Below are 23254 nucleotides of genomic sequence, written 5' to 3' on the forward strand. Positions count from 1 at the left end.
GCCAACATACTGATGAGTACTAGGTAACCATTTAAAAGTTAACTCAAGTTCATTTTAAACCTGATATGGTCAGGTCATTTTAATTCATTGAACACTTAATTATTGAAATTACTGATTATTCCTGCTAATTCCACCTTTGTCCTTCTCTTTTCAGTTCACATTTTGCCCATTTCACTGTTTTTTAAACATTTTAAAGTAGTGAAAAATATTTTTTATTCTCTTTGGAAATACTTCTGGGAATTTATTTTGGGAAAGGCAATGAAATTGAGATGATTAATTTCATAGAGAGTTTATTTAATTATCTCTTCTCTAAGTGCTTAGATAGTACAAATAGTAAATGTGTTAGTTTAAAGACTTCACAAAGATGGGTAGGAAATAAAATTATTGGGGATGGTAATGAAATGACTACAAGATGCTGGTTTCCCCATCTCTTTTAGAAAAGCAAACCTGAATAGTTCCTGCACTACGATAATGGCAACTAAAATAGAAAATAAGCTTTAATAGATAACTTAGTAAATATTTGAACAAAAATTAATGTTTAACATAGTAGCAACTAATATTTGAACAATTTGAATCACATTTGATCATTTTAGAAAGAAAATAGCATGCATCTTTACTTTAAAGTTTCACCTTTGGTTTTTACTGATACTCTAATGGTATTAAAAGTGATCATATCAGTTCACTTTGAAAAACTAAACATTTCTTTGTTTATTTAAAAAAATACACATCCCCATTTAGAAGATTCTATCAATTTTATAATATTCTCTAGGCATTGTTTGTTAGTGAATAATTTTTAAATATTTATAGTGTATTTGCCCTCTACTGGACTCTGGGAACATACCAACAAATATAGAAAATGCTGCTGCTCTCTCTGTATGTGCACTTGGGCCAGGGCTAGGGATGGGCTGGAATTCTTTTATTCTCATTTCCCATCCTGTGTCTGGGTGTATACATCCTGATAGACTGGCTCTCTGGTCACAGTTCTCTTCCTGGACCTAACTGACTTTACTTTGGGTAGAAGAGAGCATATCTATGGCTTTCCAGTCCACTTTTACTGTTATAACAAAGGCAGAGCCTCATTGCCCAAACAACAACAACAACAACAAAAATGACAAACTCTAAACTAAAAACTAGGGTAAAGAAAATGTTCTCGAGGGTCTTAACTTCTTAACTTCTCACTGGTAGAATGAAATATGTATACATGAGATACTTTCCCTTTTTTGGTTCCTCTTTTCATTGTCTGCCCTTTTTAAATCCCTCTTTCCTTCCTCCACTATCTTTTGCCTTTGAAAAAAATCCCTTCTCAAATTATAAGTGTTATGCCCAATTCCATTTCTTACCTTCACCAAATCGTTTCAAGGGCCTCGTAGGCCCAGATTCTTAAAGGTTGGCAGAAAAACCATACATACCAGATGATGTGGTTTGGCTGTGTGTCCCCACTCAAATCTCACCTTGAATTGTAATAATCCCCATGTATCAAGGGCGGGACTGGGTGGAGATAATTGAATCATGGGAGCAGTTTCCCCCATGCTGTTCTCCTGATAGTGAGTGAGTTCTCTTGAGATCTGATGGTTTTATAAGGGGCTTTCCCCTTCACTTGGCAATCTTTTTCCTTCCTGCCGCCATGTGAAGAAGGACTTGTGTTTACTTCCCCCTCCTCCATGATTGGAAGTTTCCTGAGTCCTCCCAAGCCCTGTGGAACTGTGATTTACTTAAACCTCTCTCCTTTATAAATTACCCAGTCTCGGGTATTTTTCCATAGCAGGGTGAGAATGGACTGATACACTGGATAATCATAAAAATGGTGTTACCTCCAAAATATGCTGTAATTCAGTATTTTCACTATTTAATTTGGTGTTCCATTCACTTTGTCAATTTGTTAACTTGGTAGGTAGTGTAAAGAAATATGCCCTATTTTTACGTTGTACTGTAAAGTCTCCATGTGATCAAGAGACATATTTATATATTGCTGTCCTAGACGAGTTAGCCAGCATCTATCCTGATTTCTTTTCCAAGATTCTTGACATTTTCCAAGTTTCATTTCTACTTTAATTATAGAATCTCATGATTTTAAGGGACCCTTGATGAACATTTATTGTGCACATTTATGGCTGAAACCAAATGGGATCTAAAGATGAAATTTGCACAGACATAAAGACAAGACTCTTGTTTTTGAAGTATTTCATAATTTCACCAATTATTCAAGATGTATTATAATTGTCATACAGACCTAAACCATGCTTTGTATCTACACTTAATTGCTTTGGATCCTCACAAAAACCCTTTTGATATATTCGATGTCATTTGTATTTTATACACAAGGAAATCATTGCTTAAAGAAATAACTGACCACCCTAATATCCAGTATCAGCACAAGAACCTCTTAATTTCAAAGTAACCAATTTTTCCATCTCACCATATTGGCCACCATGAAGGAAACCAGTTGAGAATCTGAATTATTACTAAGCTATGTGTTACTACCTGTGTATTCATAAATCCTGAGAGCATAAAGAAAGGAATAGTCTCTTATGGGATAAAATAAGTTATAGAAGACCTTTTAGAGAAACTAATTTTTAAAATATATATTATAGTTGTACATATTTCAGGGATACATGTGTTATTTTGATACACATATGCAATGTGTACTGAACCAGTCAGTGTAGTTCGGATATCCATCACCTCAAACATGTATCTTTTCTTTGTATTGGGAACATTACGATTCTTCTAGCTATTTTGAAATATATAATAAGTTGTTATTCACTACAATTTCCCTACTGTACTACCAAATACTAGAACTTACTACTTTCATCTAACTGTATTTTTGTACCCATTAACCAACTTCTCTTCATCCTTCCTTCCCCATTTCCCTTCCCAGCCTCTGGTGAAATTTGGTTCTAATATAAGCAATTAAGTAAAAATTCTCTCTAAACACTACTTTCTTGCGTGCCACAAATTTTATGTTTTGTTTTTATTATCTTTAAATTCAAAATATGTTCTAATTTATCTTGTAATTATAACTGCAAAAATAAAAATATTATGTTGTTTAAAAATTTAGAAAAGTAGAGAAACTAAATTTTTAATTAGGCCTCAAAGGAAATAGTGGATTTCTATTGGTTGATGAGATAATTTCTGCAGAGAAAACAGTATAAGTGATGAGAAGGTAGCAAGAATATGCAAGATTTTAGTGGATGATTATAAAGGAGGGAGAGGCTATGTTTGAAAATATCCATCAAGGTTTACATATTATAAATGAAATGATTTTATGTCCTGGTTATTTTGTTTTTATCTAAAATATGATTGGGACACACTTAAGAATTTAAACAGAGGCATTATATTATGAAAAATATGAGTATTTTTGAAAGTGCTAACGCTCTGTTTCCTACTATTAAATATAATATTTGTATTTTTTTCTATAGATGGTTTGTCAGGTTAAGGAAATTTTTCTCTATCCCTAGCTTACTCTGTGTGTGTGTGTGTGTGTGTGTGTGTGTGTGTGTGTCCATGAATGGATGTTGAGTTTTGTTGCATTTACTGAGGTGATCATGTGTTTTTTTCTTTTATATTGTAAATATCGTGGATTGTATTTGTGGGTTTATCGTGGATTGTATTTGCGGGTTTAATATTTATATTAAACTGGCATTGCATTCTTGGGTTAAACCCTACCTGATTATGATGTATTGTCCTGTAAATATATTATTGAATTAGATCTACTTATATTTTGTTAAAGATTTTTGCATTTAGGTTTATGCGAGACATTAGTTTGTAGTATTCTTTTCTTGTAATATCTTTTCTAGTTTTGGTCTCACTTTTAGGCTAGGCTCATAAAAACAATTGGGAGATGTTCTGTTGTTCTCTGTTTTTTAAAACATTTGTGTTAGATTGGCAATTTTTTTCTTCTTGACATGTTTCCTACAATTTACCAGTGAAACCATCAAGGCCTGGAGTTTCCTCTGTGGGAATCAATTCAAGTTTATATATATGATTTGGGATTGAGTATTTTGGCGCAAGTTTTGGTCATTTGTGTCTTTTATAAACTTTGTCCATTTCATCTTAGTTGTTGAGTTTACTGACACTACATTGTCTTTATTACCACCTTTTTAAAGATGTATAGTGATGTTTCCCCTTTCATTCTTGGAATTTGTAATTTATGTCTTCTTTTTCTCTTTGATAAGTCTACCTTGCTATTGTTTCAATTATTTTTTTCTGTTTTCAGATTTTTATTTCTTTTATTAGCCTTTCTTTCTCTCTTTCTTTCCTTCCTTCCTTCCTTCTCTCTCTCTCTCTCTTTCTTTCTTTTCTTCTTATCCTAGGTTTGATTTGTTCTTCAGTTTTTAACACAAAGTGGAAATAGGTTATTGCCTTAGATATTTTCCCCCTAACATATATATATTTATAGAGGGGAATTTATATTTCCCTCTATATGAGGCTCTGGCTGCACTCTGAAAATTATGATATATTTTCAGTAACATTCAGTTCAATACATTTTCTAATTTCCCTTGTGATTTCTTCATGATATAAACCATAGATTATATTAATAAGTATATTGTTCATTTTATAAATATTTTGGACTTTTTAAGATATCTTTTTTTTTTCTTTTTTCTTTTTTTTTTTTTTGAGGCGGAGTCTCGCTCTGTCGTCCACGCTGGAGTGCAGTGGCCGGATCTCAGCTCACTGCAAGCTCCGCCTCCCGGATTTTATGCCATTCTCCTGCCTCAGCCTTCTGAGTAGCTGGGACTACAGGCGCCCGCCACCTCGCCCGGCTAGTTTTTTGTATTTTTTAGTAGAGACGGGGTTTCACTGTGTTAGCCAGGATGGTCTCAATCTCCTGACCTCGTGATCCGCCCGTCTCGGCCTCCCAAAGTGCTGGGATTACAGGCTTGAGCCACCGCGCCCGGCCAAGATATCTTTTTGTCTTTGATGTCGAATTAATGTTTTTGGTCAGAGAGCATGCTCTGTATTGTTTTAATACTTTTAAATTTGTTGGGACTTGTTTTATTCCTCGTTGTTTGAACTTTCACGAAGCATGTTCATGTGCATCAGAACATACCTGTTCTGCTGTTGTTACGTAGATTATGACATGAAAGTCATTTTGGTTAAGTTGATTGATAATTTCTATATTCTCAATGATTTTCTGTCTTTTTTGCATATCAATTATGGAAAAAAGAACCCTGAAACCTCCAATTGTTACTGGATTTTTGAATTTTCTTCTTTCCATTGTATCAGTTTTTGCTTCAGGTATTCTGAAACTCTTGTCTTTAGGAGCAGACACATATAGGATTTGTTATTTCTTGATATTTTTCTTAATGAAATATTTCTCTTTTTATCTGGTAATACTCTTTGTCCTGAAGTCTACTTTGACTGATATTAATATAGCCAGTTCATTTTTTCTTATAATTGGTATTTGCAAAGTTTATCTCTTTACATCCTTTTATTTTTAACCTGTTTCTGTATATTTAAATTGTGTTTTGGTGGATAGCATATAGTTGGATCTCACCCATTTTTACCCATTCTTGACAATCAGGATTTGAATCTTGTAGATTCCAGGTAATTATTGATATGGTTGCATTTAATTCTAGCATCTTGTTGTTTTCTATTTGTCCCATCTGTTCTTTTATTTCCTTTATTTTTGCTTTCTATTAGATTTATTGACTGTTTTCTAGTATGACACTCTATCTTCACTATTTTTTTCTTTAGTATTCAATGATTTTTAAAAATATGTATTTATCAGTCTGTGTTCAACCAATAATTTACCACTAAATACATATGAATATTATAAAAGAGTATTTTCAATTCTCTCTTCTGTCCTTGGTGCTATTTTTGTCATTCATGCATTTCACTTCTACATGTATTGTAATAGTGCCCCACTAGGCATTATTATTTTTGCTCTACGTAGTCAATTACCTTTTACAGAAAAGTAAAAGAAAACAAAAAATTCCTATAACTTACCTAAAAATTTATTATTTCTGATGTTTCTCATTTCTTTATATAGATCTCAGTTTCCATCTAGTATTATTTTTCTTCAGTCTGAAGAACTTCTTTTGTCATTATCTTCATTGACTGTCTGATGGAGAAGTATTTGTCAGCTTTTGTTTGTCAGAAAAAGGATCCTCTCTTCATATTTGAAGGCTATTTCACTGGTTATGGAAATTTAGGTTGAAATTTTTTTTCTATCACTATTTTAAAGCTGTTATTTTTTTGTCTCAGACTTGCATTATTTTTGACTGAGAAGTTTTCAATCATTCTAATATTTGCTGCCTGGTATCTATCTTTTTTTCTGTCTGCTTAATTTTTTTCTCTTTATTACTGGGTCTAGCACATTAATTATAATGCATTTTGGTTTAATGTTCTTTCTCTATTCATTTTAAAAAATTTTTTTTGGTAGAGATAGGGTCTTGGTGTGTTGCCCTGGCTAGTCCTAAATTCCTGGCCTCAGGTGATCCTGCTACTTTGGCTTCTTTGTCTGTACATTGATGATGTTCTTCTATTTTTGTTTATCATTTCAATCAAATTTGGAAAAAGAAATCTACCACTCTTTATTCAATATGTTTTCTGTTACTTCTCTGTCTGGGACTGCTAAATACTGTCCCATAGTTCATTGATACTTTATTTCTCATCATTTCTTTTTTAAAGTCTCTGTTCTTCAGGGTGAGTAGATTTTATTGCTAGGCTTTCATTTTAAGTGGTCTTTTCTTCATTGTGTTATCTGCTTTTAATCCTAATCAGTGAAATTTTCATTTTAGATATTATATTTTCCTACTCTACAAATAGTACTTGGTTCTTCTTTATAGCTTCTTTCTCGTTTTCTCATCATGTTCATGTTTTCCCTTAAATCATAAGTCTATTCATAATAGCTGTTTTAAAGTTTCTGCCTGATAGTTCATTTCTGACTTTTCGAGGTCTGTTGCTATTGATTGATTTTTCTCCTGATTACAGGTCACATTTCCCTGCTTCTTTGTATGTGTAATTTTTTTTTATTGTATGCTAGGCATTATGATTCTTACGGTATTGTAAGTCTGGATTTTGCTGTCTTCCTTTAAACATATTACATTTTGTTTTGGGTAGTCAGTTACACTGCTTGTAATTCAGACTGATATTGTCAAGTCTTGTTATTTAGCGTCATTAGGATGAGCCTAAAGTTGTCTTTACTCTAGAGCTAGTATAGCCCTACTACTAAGGCTTTACCCCTTCTGGTACATCTACGGAATGCCCTAGGGGTTCACTAAAGTCTTACCACTATGGGTAGTCACATCTTAAAACATCTCTGCACCTTACACGTGTGCAGTTCAGAAAATGATGAGAGATTCTCTTGGGTCTGTTGCTGTCGTTTTCTCTAATGCCTTCTCTAATACTCCGCTCCCACCTTTCAGCGGCCGTTAAGCCTTCCCATTTCTAATCTTTGTTTCCTTATCTCAGTGGGACCATCATTCTGTCCTAGTTTCTCTCTTCCTTTTCTGCAGTGTGGAAAATGGTTCTAGGTCAGAAGCCAGGATCATGGCAGGATTCACCTTGTTTGTGTCCGTTCTCTTAAGGATCACCATCTTATGATGCCTTTTGTCACATGACTGAAAACATTATTTTATATATTTTTGTCAAGTTTTCTATTTGTTTCTTGTGGCAGGGCATTTCCAGTAGTATTTACTCCAGCATGGCCTGAGGTGGAAGTCTTACAAACTTTCAATATATTTTAATATGATGTGTAAGGTGTTTAATGTATAAGGTGCAGAGATGTTTAAGATGTGACCAGCCATAGTGGTAAGACCTTAAGTATGATTTTATGTTTAATATGATTTTAATATGTACATAATATATGAATTCATTTTCACTTAAAAAATCTAACAGCAACATAACTATGCAGAATAAAAGATAGTTTTTTCACCCATCTCACCGCTTTTCATGTCATTCAGCAGAGTTACCATTTTTAGAAGTTTGATGTATATCCTTCAGTTCTCTTTTATATGAATTCGTATACACATGCAAACATATATGCTGATACATATATGCACACATACATACACACATTTTATTTACGTTTATGTTTCTATGTTCATAAATTTATTTTTGTAAGCACAAAGCTAATAATACTGAAAGAATAAGTATTGTTCCACAACATACTTTTTTAACTTAGTAATATATATTGGAAATCTTGCTACTAAAATACATATAAATCTTACTTTATTCTTTTATATCGGCCATATATTCTATGGAATGGTCGAATTAAAATTGACTTGATAATGTCAGGTTTCATCATCATTAAGGTTTTCCTTTTTTTTATAAATTACATATTTTTTGAAATTTTTTTGTACAGCAACTCTTCAGATACTGAGTTTTCTTGTTGAGGAAATTCACAAAAATGTCAAATGATATGCCTGTTTATAATTTATAAATTTTTTAAATTACCTTTAAATTGCCTAAAGAACCTATTTATATTACTACTGACTATATGTAAGCATGCTTGTTTTCTTAAAATAATGTCTTTAATTAATATAATCCCTTGGTAATTTTTATAGTTCTAGAGAGTAAAAAGTAGTTTTCTTTTCATTTGAAGTTCTCTGATTACGTTTAATGTTGAGCTTTTAACTTTGACATTTGTCGTTCATCTGTAATTTTAATTTTGTGACACACCTATGTTCTAACATGTTTTAGTTCTTTTTTTTTTATTTATAGGGAGTATTTATATATGGGATACTATACCTTATTAAGTATATTGCAAACTATTTATTCAATGATGTCTAGATTCTGAACTTTGTTTATGGTGTTATTTGTTCTAAACTGTCTTTGTTGTTGTTGTTGTTCAAATCTGACTGGCTTTTCTGGCATCTGGCTCTTGAATGTTTCTAGGGAGGTTTCTTCATTTCAAGGTCTATAAATATTTGCATGATTTTATTTTATTCTATTCATTTGTATATTATTTAAATAAACTAGAATATGTTTGTATATTGACATATGTATGTGCATTCACATTTAAAAAAAGATTTTAGTTTCTTGAGAACACTTCATTTTTCTAAATCACCTTTAGTATTACTGCAAAATTGAGAGGAAGGTACAGAGATTTCCATAAAACCCCTTGCTTCACACATGAATAGCCTCTTCCATTATAAACATTCTCCGCCAGAGAGGTACATTTGTTATTACTGATGAACCCGCATTGACACATCATTATCAACCAAAGTCTAAAATTTGTATTAGAATTCATTCTTGGTGTTGTACATTCTATGGTTTTGAACAAATGTATAATGACATATATCCACCATTACAGTATCATGCAGAGTAGTTTCACTGTTCTGCAAATCCTTCGGGCCCTGCCTTTTCATCTCTCCTTTCCCCCACTGGCAGCCACTGATCTTTTTACTGTCTCCGTCATTTGGCCTTTTCCAGAATGTGAGATGGTTGAAATCCTACAGTATGTAGCCTTTTCAGATTACTTTCTTTTGCTTAGTCATATGCATTCAAGTTCTCTCCATGTCATTTCATGGCTTGGTAGTTCATTTCTTTTCAGTGTAAAATAATATTCCATTATTGGAATTAATGAAAACAATATTTCATTGTTTTGATGTGTAGTGCAGTTTATTCTTCCATCCACCTTCTGAAGGACATCTTTGTTGTTTCCAAGTTCTGGCAATTATGAATAAGGTTGTTATAAACGTGTATGCCTGTTTTTGTGTATACATAAGTTTACAACTCCTTGGGTAAATACCAGGGAACGTGATTACTGGATCATATGACTAGATTATGTTTAGTGTTGTTAGAAACTACCAACCTGCCTTCCTAAGTATCTGTACCATTTTCCATCCCTCCCAGCAATGAATGAGAGTTTCTATATTTTTCACATCCCTGCTACCATTTAGTATTGTCAGTGTTCTGGGTTTTGGCCATTGTAATTCAGTGTTTTAGATTTTGGTATCTTATGATGGGAGAATATTTTCATATCCTTATTTGTCATCTGTATTAAGGTCTTTGACCCTGTTTAAGATCAGCTTGTTTATTTTCTTATTGTTGAGTTTTTTTTTAATTACTTTATTATTATTATTATACTTTAAGTTCTAGGGTACATGTGCATAACGTGCAGATTTGTTACATATGTATACTTGTTGCTGTGCTGCCCCATCAATTCATCAGCACCCATCAACTCGTCATTTACATCAGGTATAACTCCCAATGCAATCCCTCCCCCCTCCCCCCTCCCCCCTCCCCATGACAGGCCCCGGTGTGTGATGTTCCCCATCCCGAGTCCAAGTGATCTCATTGTTCAGTTCCCACCTATGAGGGAGAACATGTGGTGTTTGGTTTTCTGTTCTTGCGATAGTTTGTTAAGAATGATGGTTTCCAGCTGCATCTATGTCCCTACAAAGGACACAAACTCATCCTTTTTTATGGCTGCATAGTATTCCATGGTGTATATGTGCCACATTTTCTTAATCCAGTCTGTCACTGATGGACATTTGGGTTGATTCCAAGTCTTTGCTATTGTGAATAGTGCCGCAATAAACATACGTGTGCATGTGTCTTTATAGCAGCATGATTTATAATCCTTTGGGTATATACCCAGTAATGGGATGGCTGGGTCATATGGTACTTCTAGTTCTAGATCCTTGAGGAATCGCCATACTGTTTCCCATAATGGTTGAACTAGTTTACAATCCCACCAACAGTGTAAAAGTGTTCCTATTTCTCCACATCCTCTCCAGCACCTGTTGTTTCCTGACTTTTTAATGATTGCCATTCTAACTGGTGTGAGATGGTATTTCATTGTGGTTTTGATTTGCATTTCTCTGATGGCCAGTGATGATGAGCATTTTTTCATGTGTCTGTTGGCTGTATGAATGTCTTCTTTTGAGAAATGTCTGTTCATATCCTTTGCCCACTTTTTGATGGGGTTGTTTGTTTTTTTCTTGTAAATTTGTTTGAGTTCTTTGTAGGTTCTGAATATTAGCCCTTTGTCAGATGAGTAGATTGCAAAAATGTTCTCCCATTCTGTAGGTTGCCTGTTCATTCTGATGGTAGTTTCTTTTGCTGTGCAGAAGCTCTTTAGTTTAATGAGATCCCATTTGTCAATTTTGGCTTTTGCTGCCGTTGCTTTTGGTGTTTTAGACATGAAGTCCTTGCCCATGCCTATGTCCTGAATGGTACTACTTAGGTTTTCTTCTAGGGTTTTTATGGTATTAGGTCTAACATTTAAGTCTCTAATCCATCTTGAATTAATTTTCATATAAGGGGTAAGGAAAGGATCCAGTTTCAGCTTTCTACTTATGGCTAGCCAATTTTCCCAGCACCATTTATTAAATAGGGAATCCTTTCCCCATTTCTTGTTTCTCTCAGGTTTGTCAAAGATCAGATGGCTGTAGATGTGTGGTATTATTTCTGAGGACTCTGTTCTGTTCCATTGGTCTATATCTCTGTTTTGGTACCAGTACCATGCTGTTTTGGTTACTGTAGCCTTGTAGTATAGTTTGAAGTCAGGTAGCGTGATGCCTCCAGCTTTGTTCTTTTGACTTAGGATTGCCTTGGCAATGCGGGCTCTTTTTTGGTTCTATATGAACTTTAAAGCAGTTTTTTCCAATTCTGTGAAGAAACTCATTGGTAGCTTGATGGATGGGGATGGCATTGAATCTATAAATAACCTTGGGCAGTATGGCCATTTTCACGATATTGATTCTTCCTATCCATGAGCATGGTATGTTCTTCCATTTGTTTGTGTCCTCTTTTATTTCACTGAGCAGTGGTTTGTAGTTCTCCTTGAAGAGGTCCTTTACATCCCTAGTAAGTTGGATTCCTAGGTATTTCATTCTCTTTGAAGCAATTGTGAATGGAAGTTCATTCATGATTTGGCTCTCTGTTTGTCTGTTACTGGTGTATAAGAATGCTTGTGATTTTTGCACATTAATTTTGTATCCTGAGACTTTGCTGAAATTGCTTATCAGCTTAAGGAGATTTTGGGCTGAGACAATGGGGTTTTCTAAATATACAATCATGTCATCTGCAAAGAGGGACAATTTGACTTCTTCTTTTCCTAACTGAATACCCTTGATTTCTTTCTCTTGCCTGATTGCCCTAGCAAGAACTTCCAACACTATGTTGAATAGGAGTGGTGAGAGAGGGCATCCCTGTCTTGTGCCAGTTTTCAAAGGGAATTTTTCCAGTTTTTGCCCATTCAGTATGATATTGGCTGTGGGTTTGTCATAAATAGCTCTTATTATTTTGAAGTACGTTCCATCAATACCGAATTTATTGAGCGTTTTTAGCATGAAGGGCTGTTGAATTTTGTCAAAAGCCTTTTCTCCATCTATTGAGATAATCATGTGGTTCTTGTCTTTGGTTCTGTTTTTATGCTGGATTACGTTTATTGATTTGCGAATGTTGAACCAGCCTTGCATCCCAGGGATGAAGCCCACTTGATCATGGTGGATAAGCTTTTTGATGTGCTGCTGAATCCGGTTTGCCAGTATTTTATTGAGGATTTTTGCATCGATGTTCATCAGCGATATTGGTCTAAAATTCTCTTTTTTTGTTGTGTCTCTGCCAGGCTTTGGTATCAGGATGATGTTGGCCTCATAAAATGAGTTAGGGAGGATTCCCTCTTTTTCTATTGATTGGAATATTTTCAGAAGGAATGGTACCAGCTCCTCCTTGTACCTCTGGTAGAATTCAGCTGTGAATCCATCTGGTCCTGGACTTTTTTTGGTTGGTAGGCTATTAATTATTGCCTCAATTTCAGAGCCTGCTATTGGTCTATTCAGGGATTCAACTTCTTCCTGGTTTAGTCCTGGAAGAGTGTAAGTGTCCAGGAAATTATCCATTTCTTCTAGATTTTCTAGTTTATTTGCGTAGAGGTGTTTATAGTATTCTCTGATGGTAGTTTGTATTTCTGTGGGGCCGGTGGTGATATCCCCTTTATCATTTTTTATTGTGTCTATTTGATTCTTCTCTCTTTTCTTCTTTATTAGTCTTGCTAGTGGTCTGTCAATTTTGTTGATCTTTTCAAAAAACCAACTCCTGGATTCATTGATTTTTTGGAGGGTTTTTTGTGTCTCTATCTCCTTCAGTTCTGTGCTGATCTTAGTTATTTCTTGCCTTCTGCTAGCTTTTGAATGTGTTTTCTCTTGCTTCTCTAGTTCTTTTAATTGTGATGTTAGAGTGTCAATTTTAGATCTTTCCAGCTTTCTCTTGTGGGCATTTAGTGCTATAAATTTCTCTCTACACACCGCTTTAAATGTGTCCCAGAGATTCTGGTATGTTGTATCTTTGTTCTCATTGGTTTCAAAGAACATCTTTATTTCTGCCTTCATTTCGTTATGTACTCAGTAGTCATTCAGGAGCAGGTTGTTCAGTTTCCATGTAGTTGAGCGGGTTTGATTGAGTTTCTTAGTCCTGAGTTCTAGTTTGATTGCACTGTGGTCTGAGAGACAGTTTGTTATAATTTCTGTTCTTGTACATTTGCTGAGGAGTGCTTTACTTCCAATTATGTGGTCAATTTTGGAATAAGTGCGATGTGGTGCTGAGAAGAATGTATATTCTGTTGATTTGGGGTGGAGAGTTCTATAGATGTCTATTAGGTCTGCTTGCTGCAGAGATGAGTTCAATTCCTGGATATCCTTGTTAACTTTCTGTCTCGTTGATATGTCTAATGTTGACAGTGGAGTGTTGAAGTCTCCCACTATTATTGTATGGGAGTCTAAGTCTCTTTGTAAGTCTCTAAGAACTTGCTTTATGAATCTGTGTGCTCCTGTATTGGGTGCATATATATTTAGGATAGTTAGCTCTTCCTGTTGAATTGATCCCTTTACCATTATGTAATGGCCTTCTTTGTCTCTTTTGATCTTTGATGGTTTAAAGTCTGTTTTATCAGAGACTGGTATTACAACCCCTGCTTTTTTTTGTTCTCCATTTGCTTGGTAGATCTTCCTCTGTCCCTTTATTTTGAGCCTATGTATGTCTGCATGTGAGATGGGTCTCCTGAATACAGCAGATTGATGGGTCTTGACTCTTTATCCAGTTTGCCAGTCTGTGTCTTTTAATTGGAGCATTTAGTCCATTTACATTTAAGGTTATTATTGTTATGTGTGAACTTGATCCTGCCATTATGATATTAACTGGTTATTTTGCTCGTTAGTTGATGCAGTTTCTTCCTAGCCTCGATGGTCTTTACATTTTGGCATGTTTTTGCAATGGCTGGTACCGGTTGTTCCTTTCCATGTTTAGTGCTTCCTTCAGGGTCTCTTGTAAGGCAGGCCTGGTGGTGACAAAATCTCTAAGCATTTGCTTATCTGTAAAGGATTTTATTTCTCCTTCACTTATGAAACTTAGTTTGGCTGGATATGAAATTCTGGGTTGAAGATTCTTTTCTTTAAGAAAGTTGAATATTGGCCCCCACTCTCTTCTGGCTTGTAGAGTTTCTGCCGAGAGATCTGCTGTTAGTCTGATGGGCTTCCCTTTGTGGGTAACCCGACCTTTCTCTCTGGCTGCCCTTAAGATTTTTTCCCTTCATTTCAACTTTGGTGAATCTGGCAATTATGTGTCTTGGAGTTGCTCTTCTCAAGGAGTATCTCTGTGGCGTTCTCTGTATTTCCTGAATTTGAATGTTGGCCTGCCCTACTAGGTTGGGGAAGTTCTCCTGGATGATATCCTGAAGAGTGTTTTCCAACTTGGTTCCATTTTCACCCTCACTTTCCGGCACCCCAATCAGACGTAGATTTGGTCTTTTTACATAATCCCATACTTCCTGCAGGCTTTGTTCATTTCTTTTTCTTCTTTTGGTTTCTCTTCTCGCTTCATTTCGTTCATTTGATCCTCAATCGCAGATACTCTTTCTTCCAGTTGATCGAGTCGGTTACTGAAGCTTGTGCATTTGTCACGTATTTCTCGTGTCATGGTTTTCATCTCTTTCATTTCATTTATGACCTTCTCTGCATTAATTACTCTAGCCATCAATTCTTCCACTTTTTTTTTAAGATTTTTAGTTTCTTTGCACTGGGTACGTAATTCCTCCTTTAGCTCTGAGAAGTTTGATGGACTGAAGCCTTCCTCTCTTATCTCGTCAAAGTCATTCTCCGTCCAGCTTTGATCCGTTGCTGGCGATGAGCTGCGCTCCTTTGCAGGGGGAGATGCGCTCTTATTTTTTGAATTTCCAGCTTTTCTGCCCTGCTTTTTCCCCATCTTTGTGGTTTTATCTGCCTCTGGTCTTTGATGATGGTGACGTACTGATGGCGTTTTGGTGTAGGTGTCCTTCCTGATGTATAGTTTTCCTTCTACCAGTCAGGACCCTCAGCTGTAGGTCTGTTGGAGATTGCTTGAGGTCCACTCCAGACCCTGTTTGCCTGGGTATCAGCAGCTGAGGCTCAGTTGAAAATGCAGAAATCACTGGTCTTCTGTGTTGCTCGCGCTGGGAGTGGGAGACTGGAGCTGTTCCTATTCGGCCATCTTGCTCCGCCCCCATTGTTGAGTTTTAAGAGCTCTTTGTAAATTTTGGGTAACAATCGTTAATCAGATCAGTCTTGCAAATATTCTATCCCAGTTTGTGACTTGTCTTTTCATTTTCTTCACAGTGTCTTTCAAAGTAGAAATTTTCCATTTTAATGAAATCCAGCTTGTGAATTATTTGTTCGATGAATTACACCTTTGGTGTTATATCTAAAAAGGCATCACCCAACCCAAGGTTATCTAGATTTTCTATACATTTTAAAAATAGGATTATCAGTCTTTCTTTCTCAAAATTTTGGATGCTCATTTGTCTTTGGTTTTGCTTATTATATTTTTAACCTTGCAAACAGGTTTACAATTTTATTTAAAAGTATTTTTTATCACTTCTGAATTTTGTAGTGAGGAAAATTTTTCATAATTCCAAGTAAAAAGAAATATGTTCCTTTTTTATTTTATGTCATAATGTATCATACTTGAATGATCTTCAAATGTATGCTATATTGTTAAGTTTAAGAAGCAAGGTTCAGAACAGTGTGTGTAAAATGCTGGGTTTTTTTCTTAGAATGAGGTATGTATGTATTCACATGTGGGTGCTTCTATACACATTCATATACATTTGCATGTATGTCTAAAAAGATACAGAGAAAAAGGCAATGAAAGGATAAACCAAAAAATAGTGAAAATGGTTACTTATGGGGGATGTGGGGGGCAGTTAGTATGATAGAGGCAACAGGGATGAAAGGAGGATCATCTGTCCAAATATATTCCTTGTTTTATAGTTTTGGCGTTGGAACCACATAGATATTTTATGTAATAATAAAGCAAAATTAAATCAAAATTAAATACAGCAAATCCTAAAATTAAAAAGAAAATTAAACACATGAATTTAACTGTGTATCAAGCTGATGACTTATTTTAAGTGACTTTATAGTAATACAGTTATACATCTCTAGGGGCATATATCTTAAGGGCAGAAAAATTGGAGGAAACAAATAATATTTGATACTCAAATATTAGTAATATGGTATTTTTATTTTGAAACCATAAAATTTCGTGATAAAGCAAATAAGTAATCGTGTTAAAATCTCTAGTAACCAAAATTTGTAGCATTAAGAGCAAAGATGGGCAAATATATCAAAGATATATTTAATTTGTATCTATTTAAAATTCATTGAAAAAATTAGTATGAATTTATATGTATTTTTATCCTTCAAAAATATTTGTATTTCTAGCTTTGATCAATGAAAGGACCTAGAAATATGAATAGCATCCTAGCAGTGAGCATTCATGGGTTCCAGTTGTAGTCTTTGAATACCATTTTCCACTGAGAAGAGCCAGGGCTTTTTGAAGAAATGTCTGATTCCAGATCTTGAGTAGAAAATATGACAAAAGTCTAGAACATTTGTTATAGCAGAAAGTAGCAGAGTTAAGAAAGATGGGGTTATGTCATAGGAAGCAGTTTGAAGAGACTACCATTGGCCAATTTTAGCAAGGAAAAAAGACTGCTAGGATTGAAAGTCATTCAATATGTTCAAAAGCTGGGAATCATAAGGATACAAACAAAACAAAGTGAAAAAACACATCGATCACCTCTGGAGGTTACTGGGGGATAAAGTCATTTTCAGTGCTGTAATAATAAAAGAATCATGTACTTATCCTATTCTTCCCATAAAAACTTTTCAAAGTAACTAAATAATTAATGAGAGGAATTTATTCTTTATAGAAGGATTTTGCTAATAAATGAAGAAAGAATAATAGACTACCGCAAGTTAACAACCTTTATTTATTAAAATAATATCTGTAGGAAATGATCATCAATGGCTACTAATATCCTCAGGCAAAACATGGATAGGGAGCAGGATACTATTAATAGACAGATCCAGCTGACAGCATGTGACTCCACTGGTCAAACTTAATATTGAAGAGGGACAGCCAGTTGTTATATGTCAACTGATATGGTACCATAGGAAGTACACAACTTTTAAAAAATTGAACTTGTTCAAGCCCCAACATGTACCAGTTTATACAGCATACATGAGATAGAGGAACATATAAAATGACATTTCAGGATGCTGTTTATCAAATCTAGGTGCCAGAAATTCTCCAAGATAAATGACCCAGTTTCTTGAATAAGTAATAGGCAGGAAATAAAAATGATGGGGGAACTGTTGGAGATTCAAAGAGAAAGAAAATATCAACCCAAATGCATTATGTAGACCATGTTTGGATCTTACTTTGAAAAAACCAGTAATATAGTGATTGGACCCATCAGGGAAATTTTAACAATGACTGAGTTTTAGATGATGTTAAGGAATAGTTAATGTTTTATATGTGATATTATTGTGTTCATGCTAAAAACAATTCCTATCTCTTAGAAATACAAATGAAAATATTTACCAGTGAAATGATATAATCTCTGGAATTCCTTTTTTTTTTTTTTTTTTTTTTGAGACAGAGTTTCGTTCCTGTTGCCCAGGCTGGAGTGCAATGGCACAATCTCAGCTCACTGCAACCTGTGCCTCCTGGGTTCAAGTGATTCTCCTGTCTCAGCCTCCCAAGTAGCTAGGATTACAGGCATGCGCCACCATGCCTGGCTAATTTTGTATTTTTAGTAGAGATGGGGTTTCATCACATTGGTCAGGAGGCTGGTCTTGAACTCCTGACCTCAGGTGATCCAGCTGCCTCCACTTCCCAAAGTACTGGAATTACAGGGGTGAGCCACTGCACCCAGCCTTCTGTTAATACTTTTAAATAATCCTGTGAAGGGAATAAACAGAAAAGATCATTATCTTGGATGACAAGTACATAGGGTTATTACAATATTTTTTACAAATTTGAGTGTTTGAAATTTTCTATTATGAATTGTTCTTAATTTTAAAAAATTCAGCTTTAATTTTTTAAATTAAAATGGAATAGAATTTCATGTCATCAAAATAATAACTTTCTTCTTTTTTTACTTTTTCTTTTTTTTTTTTTTTTTTTTTTTTGATACAGAATCTCACTGTGTCACCCAGACTGTAGTGCAGTGGCACAATCTTGGCTCACTGCAACCTCTACCTTCCGGGTTCAAGCAATTCTCCTGCCTCAGCCTCCCGAGTAACTGGGACTACAGGCACATGCCGCCATGCCCGGCTAATTTTTTGTATTTTAATAGAGACAGGATTTCAGTGTGTTGCCCAGGCTGGTCTTGAACTCCTGAGCTCAGGCAGTCTGCCCACTTTGGCCTCCCAGAGTGCTAGGATTATAGGCGTGAGCCACCATGGCTGGCCAAGAACTTTTATAATTTTAAACCTGAACAGTTGAAATGTGTCTATACATTTATACCTGCAGGAATGTTACAGAATTTATTCTACATAAATGTTGTAGTTGCTCTGGAACCAACACGTACTTATCTTGAAACTACAGCATGAATCTAATAGTTTTTCTTATAAGTCATTCTCACATTTATCAATAATACCAGAGAAACCTTTGAGGTAGATCTAATGCTGTGTATTCTTCCTATCATACCTACCTCTTACTAAGGTCCTAATACTTGTTTTTCAGGTACAGCAGGTACAGACTGTGCAGCAGGTACAACATGTCTATCCAGCTCAGGTGCAGTATGTGGAAGGAAGCGATACTGTCTATACCAATGGAGCAATGTAAGTTTATATGTGGAAGTCTTTTTAATTCCCCCACTCAGAGAAAAATAATGTACTTTTGAACACCTCCCACTATTCCCAGATTGTTTCCTTTTTTTCAAAGTAACTTTGTACTAGAACAGAGTTACTGAAATTAAGCTGATGTTTAGAGCTTTTATCTACATTTATTAAGAATATGCACTCATTTTCCTTTCACTTAACCCCACAGGATATTTTAAATTATTAAAAGTCTTATGCCCTTTAATAGTTATTCTTTGTGCAGAGAAAAAATGTATATACCCCTTGTTAGTGATATCTGTATTTTAATGATAGCTTCTAAACTCTATGCTTTTTGTTTTTATGTACAAGGTCAATTTTTATGTGATGGAGTTTGGGATTTTTAAACATTTTTAAAATAAGATATTCCACATAAAATTGCCTGCTACTCAATAAATCTTACTTTCCTACCTAAACCTGCCCCCTGCCTAAAACCAGGTTAACTCTTTTGCCTCAACAATAATATAAATTTTTATTTGGGCTTCTTAGCTGCTTCGGAATAAGACGCAGAATGTTATTATAAATAAAGGAACTAAGAATTATTGTAAATCACTAGGATTGTTTCCAAATTGGCTTTTTTGCTTGCAACCCATAGGCTTCCTCGGTTAACCTAAAATGAATTCAGGTTCTCTCACTGACTCTTCTGCCCACCTCCCATCGATGTTGGTATACCCCGGGATGATAACCTCTGCTGTCTTTATTCTTATTACATCTACTCTTTCCTTGAGTGATTTCATTTATTTCCATGATTTCAACCTATAAGTTCCATGAAGGCAGGACTTTTTTTTTTTATTCACCACTGTAATAACTTTTAACATCAGAAGTATTCATGACCTGTGAGTTCAGTTGTTGTTATCTGTTATTATAACTAAAAACAGAATTCTGGTTAACTTCATATTCATTTTATAATTGTGACCAATGTACTTAAATATTCTGAGCTTTTTGTTATTGTTTCCATGGAAGTGGAAGGAGAATAATCTCACTCTTACTGAGTTTTTATGAGGATACAGGGAAATATATTTAAAGTACTGAATACAGAGCCTGGTACATAATAGATGATACAAAACTAGAAGCTTTTCATTGACTCTTACTTCTCTCATTTTTTGCTATATTTGGTCACTGAATCTACCCACATCACTACTGCCTAACGCTACCTCCATTCCCTATAAAATAAAATCTAACTTTCCACACTGGCATTCTCCCCATTCCTACTTCCCTAGCCTTATTTTCTAGCTTCTAGGCATAACCAACTTTGTGCATTTTTCCCCAAATATTCCACCTTCATACTTCTATGTTTTTGGACATGTCATTTTCTCTGCTGAAATAGCATTCTCTGTCTTCTCTCCTTTCCTCCCAGTCTCCCCAAACCCAGTCTAGTGTGATCTTTATAGACAGACACGTTACTCCCTTCTTTGTGACATGGACCCTGACTCTCCTTCTCTGCAGTTAGCTTATCCTTCCCTTATAAAGGGCAACATTATCCCCTGACTTTTACTTACAGCATTGTACTATGAATGCTTGTTTATGTTTCCCATAGTAGGAAGGACTCTCCCTGAATGGAAACTTGGCATTTTGTTTTATTTACATTTACTTAGGTGATTGGCCCATGATAAAGTCAGTAAATTTCTGTTACCCTCTTAAATCTATACCTCTTTACATATTTTAGACACACTGTGAATGTTTTTCACTCTACTTACTTGTTGTTTAGGTCCAGGGCCCCCTGGAGCATGATTTTGGAATCTTTACCGTAAACTTAAACTATTGTTGGCATTTATACCAAGTGAAAAAGACGCCTGCCACTTCGACCTTTATGCTCTCAGGGAAAATAAATGGCTTTCTAGACACTGCTAGACGTCACCCAGTTGTCAGTTGTCATTTCATCTTTGTCTGTGACAAGCAGTAATGGTCACCTGCAGGGGAATGTGAGAATGGGAGTTTGTAGCTTTCATGACTGTTGTGGTAGAATGTGACAAGGGAAAAGGGCAGTTGGAATGGGTATTGAGAGAGTTAACTGTATAGTACCTATCACAGTTATTTCTCATTTTGTATTGGTCCAAGCTAAGGTGGAGAGATTAGTCTGTTAAGTATGAAATGAAGTACCAGTTGAGCTGAAAATCAGAAATCCAAAATACTCCCAAATCTGAAACTTTTTGAGCACCAACATAATGTTTAAGGGAACTACTCATCATGCATTTCAGATTTTAGATTTTCAGCTTAAGGATGCTCAACTGGTAAGTATATAATGCAAATATTTCAAAATGTGAAAAAGTAAAAAATTCGAAACACTGCTTGTTCCAAGCATTTTGGATATAGGATACTCAACCTGTAACCTCAGTTAATCAAAAGTGCTTTATGTATCATCTAAAGAATAGTAAGCACTCAATAAACATTAGTTATTGCTGTAAAATTATGCACTTCGTTTACATTTTTCACTACTACTTATAGTTCTGAATTCTGCATATTGTCTTGTGCATTTTTAAACTGCTTTACCAATGATCTTAGGGTCTTCCACATAATAGCTGAACATGAGTTGAATGAATTCATTCATTCACAAAACCTTAGAAAAACAGCATTTGTAAGGTAGGTTCTTTAAAACTATAGAGCCCGTTTAAGTTCAGAAATGATTCAAAGCAAATATCTAGTGCTAACATGTATTTTCTATGGCCCACTAGCTCAGTTGGTTAGATCATGACTAATGAGGTCTAGGTCATGAGGTCATTTGTCACAAAGTCCAATTAGCTTTGATCTGGTCTGTGTGGACTCAAATTGTATCCTCAACTCTAGCCGATAATGTCACAAATGTGCACTTTTGGTCAAGAGGGAGAAGATGCATCTTTAAAAACCTTTCTTTACTATCAAGGATGATTTTTGACTAAAGGTTCTGTAGCATCATTTTTATACTTAATAAGGAAATGTCATTGTGTTGCCATGAATTATACTCAAAATTTTAGCAACTAGGGACTATGAATATTTTTTCTCAAATAGGACTAGAAAATTTTTTTCAGCATAAGCTATTTCAGTCTTTCTGTAATTTTGTAGTGCTGACATTTGACTATTACAATTTTTGTCTCTAATGTTCATTTTAGGGTCTTTCTGTGGCTTCTTTTTATTTGGCACATTTCCATGTATGTTAGGAAAGAATATTCCATATTCTTCTATTCTACCACACTGAATTAATAGCAAGTTAGTGTTTGATCCCTGACTTGTATCACAGTCAGAGTCCCACTCCTATGTGATAATAAATGCTTTTTGCTAATGATACTTCCAGAAGATAGGGACTCTGATCTTTATCATGAACTTTTGAGCACCCAGTACATGGCCCTACAACCTATGCATGCTTACTAATGCTCTTGTCACCAGTGTCCCCATGTCATGTAGCCATAATGCATGGGGTCTCACTCAAGAGGTGATGACAGCTCTCACAGATATGTGTCGTCACTTATGAAAAAGTGTAATCATTATAATTTGATGATACTAAAGTGTTTACCTGGTTCTCCCTGTGAATATGGACAATTACTGCCAGCAAAACAGGCATAACAGTGTGGGTTAGTGAGTGAGTGTACATTTCAGTTAAACAACTGAGACTGCTTTACAGCACTGTGTGTTGGAATATAGTAGCTTTTTGCTCAAGGGAGAAGGTAATTTAATTCACTTTTGCCCCTGTTTATTTTATCCTGGCTTCTGTAGGAACCTATGCTACATCATTTGTGTATTTCCTTGCAGTAGTTTTTCCAAGATTTTCCCAAAGGCTTGATCATTATCTTTATTTCTATAAATTCTTACTATTTATGATATTTAATCATTTAGAATACTATGATCAAACCTGCTGGGAAACATTGCATACCATGTAGAGAGTTCATTTCAATGGAAATTTCTTGGTGTAGTTAAGAAATATTTTTTTTAAATAAAAAGATTTTTTCTTCCCCCACTCTTTTTTGACTCATACCTCCCCCACTTGCTCCTACATCATGCTAGTCAAAGTGGAAATAGAGACATCATGCTGTATTGTGGTCAAATTAAGAAATCTTTATTTTAAAGGGTTTTCTTATAAAACCATTCTTTGAAGCTTGCCCACTGTTTAGAGATAATCAGTGTTTTAAAAAGCAAAATTATTCATTGTGTGTATATCTGTTCTAGTAGTGTTCCTGTTTAGATTATAGATT

General features: G+C 35.0%; 1 protein-coding gene across 14 annotated transcripts in view; it reads left to right on the forward strand.

Annotated features, from left to right (window-relative positions):
* RFX3 (regulatory factor X3) overlaps positions 1-23254 on the forward strand; it is a 311425-nt gene that overhangs the window by 164163 nt on the left and 124008 nt on the right. For all 14 annotated transcript variants that reach the window (XM_050762011.1, XM_050762008.1, XM_050762003.1 and 11 more), the window contains one exon: positions 18958-19055. In XM_050762011.1, the coding sequence (XP_050617968.1) occupies positions 18958-19055 (98 nt within the window). The remainder of the gene's footprint in view (positions 1-18957; positions 19056-23254) is intronic.

The sequence above is a fragment of the Macaca thibetana genome, chromosome 15 (assembly GCF_024542745.1).
Source record: "Macaca thibetana thibetana isolate TM-01 chromosome 15, ASM2454274v1, whole genome shotgun sequence".
NCBI classification, from domain to species: domain Eukaryota; kingdom Metazoa; phylum Chordata; class Mammalia; order Primates; family Cercopithecidae; genus Macaca; species Macaca thibetana.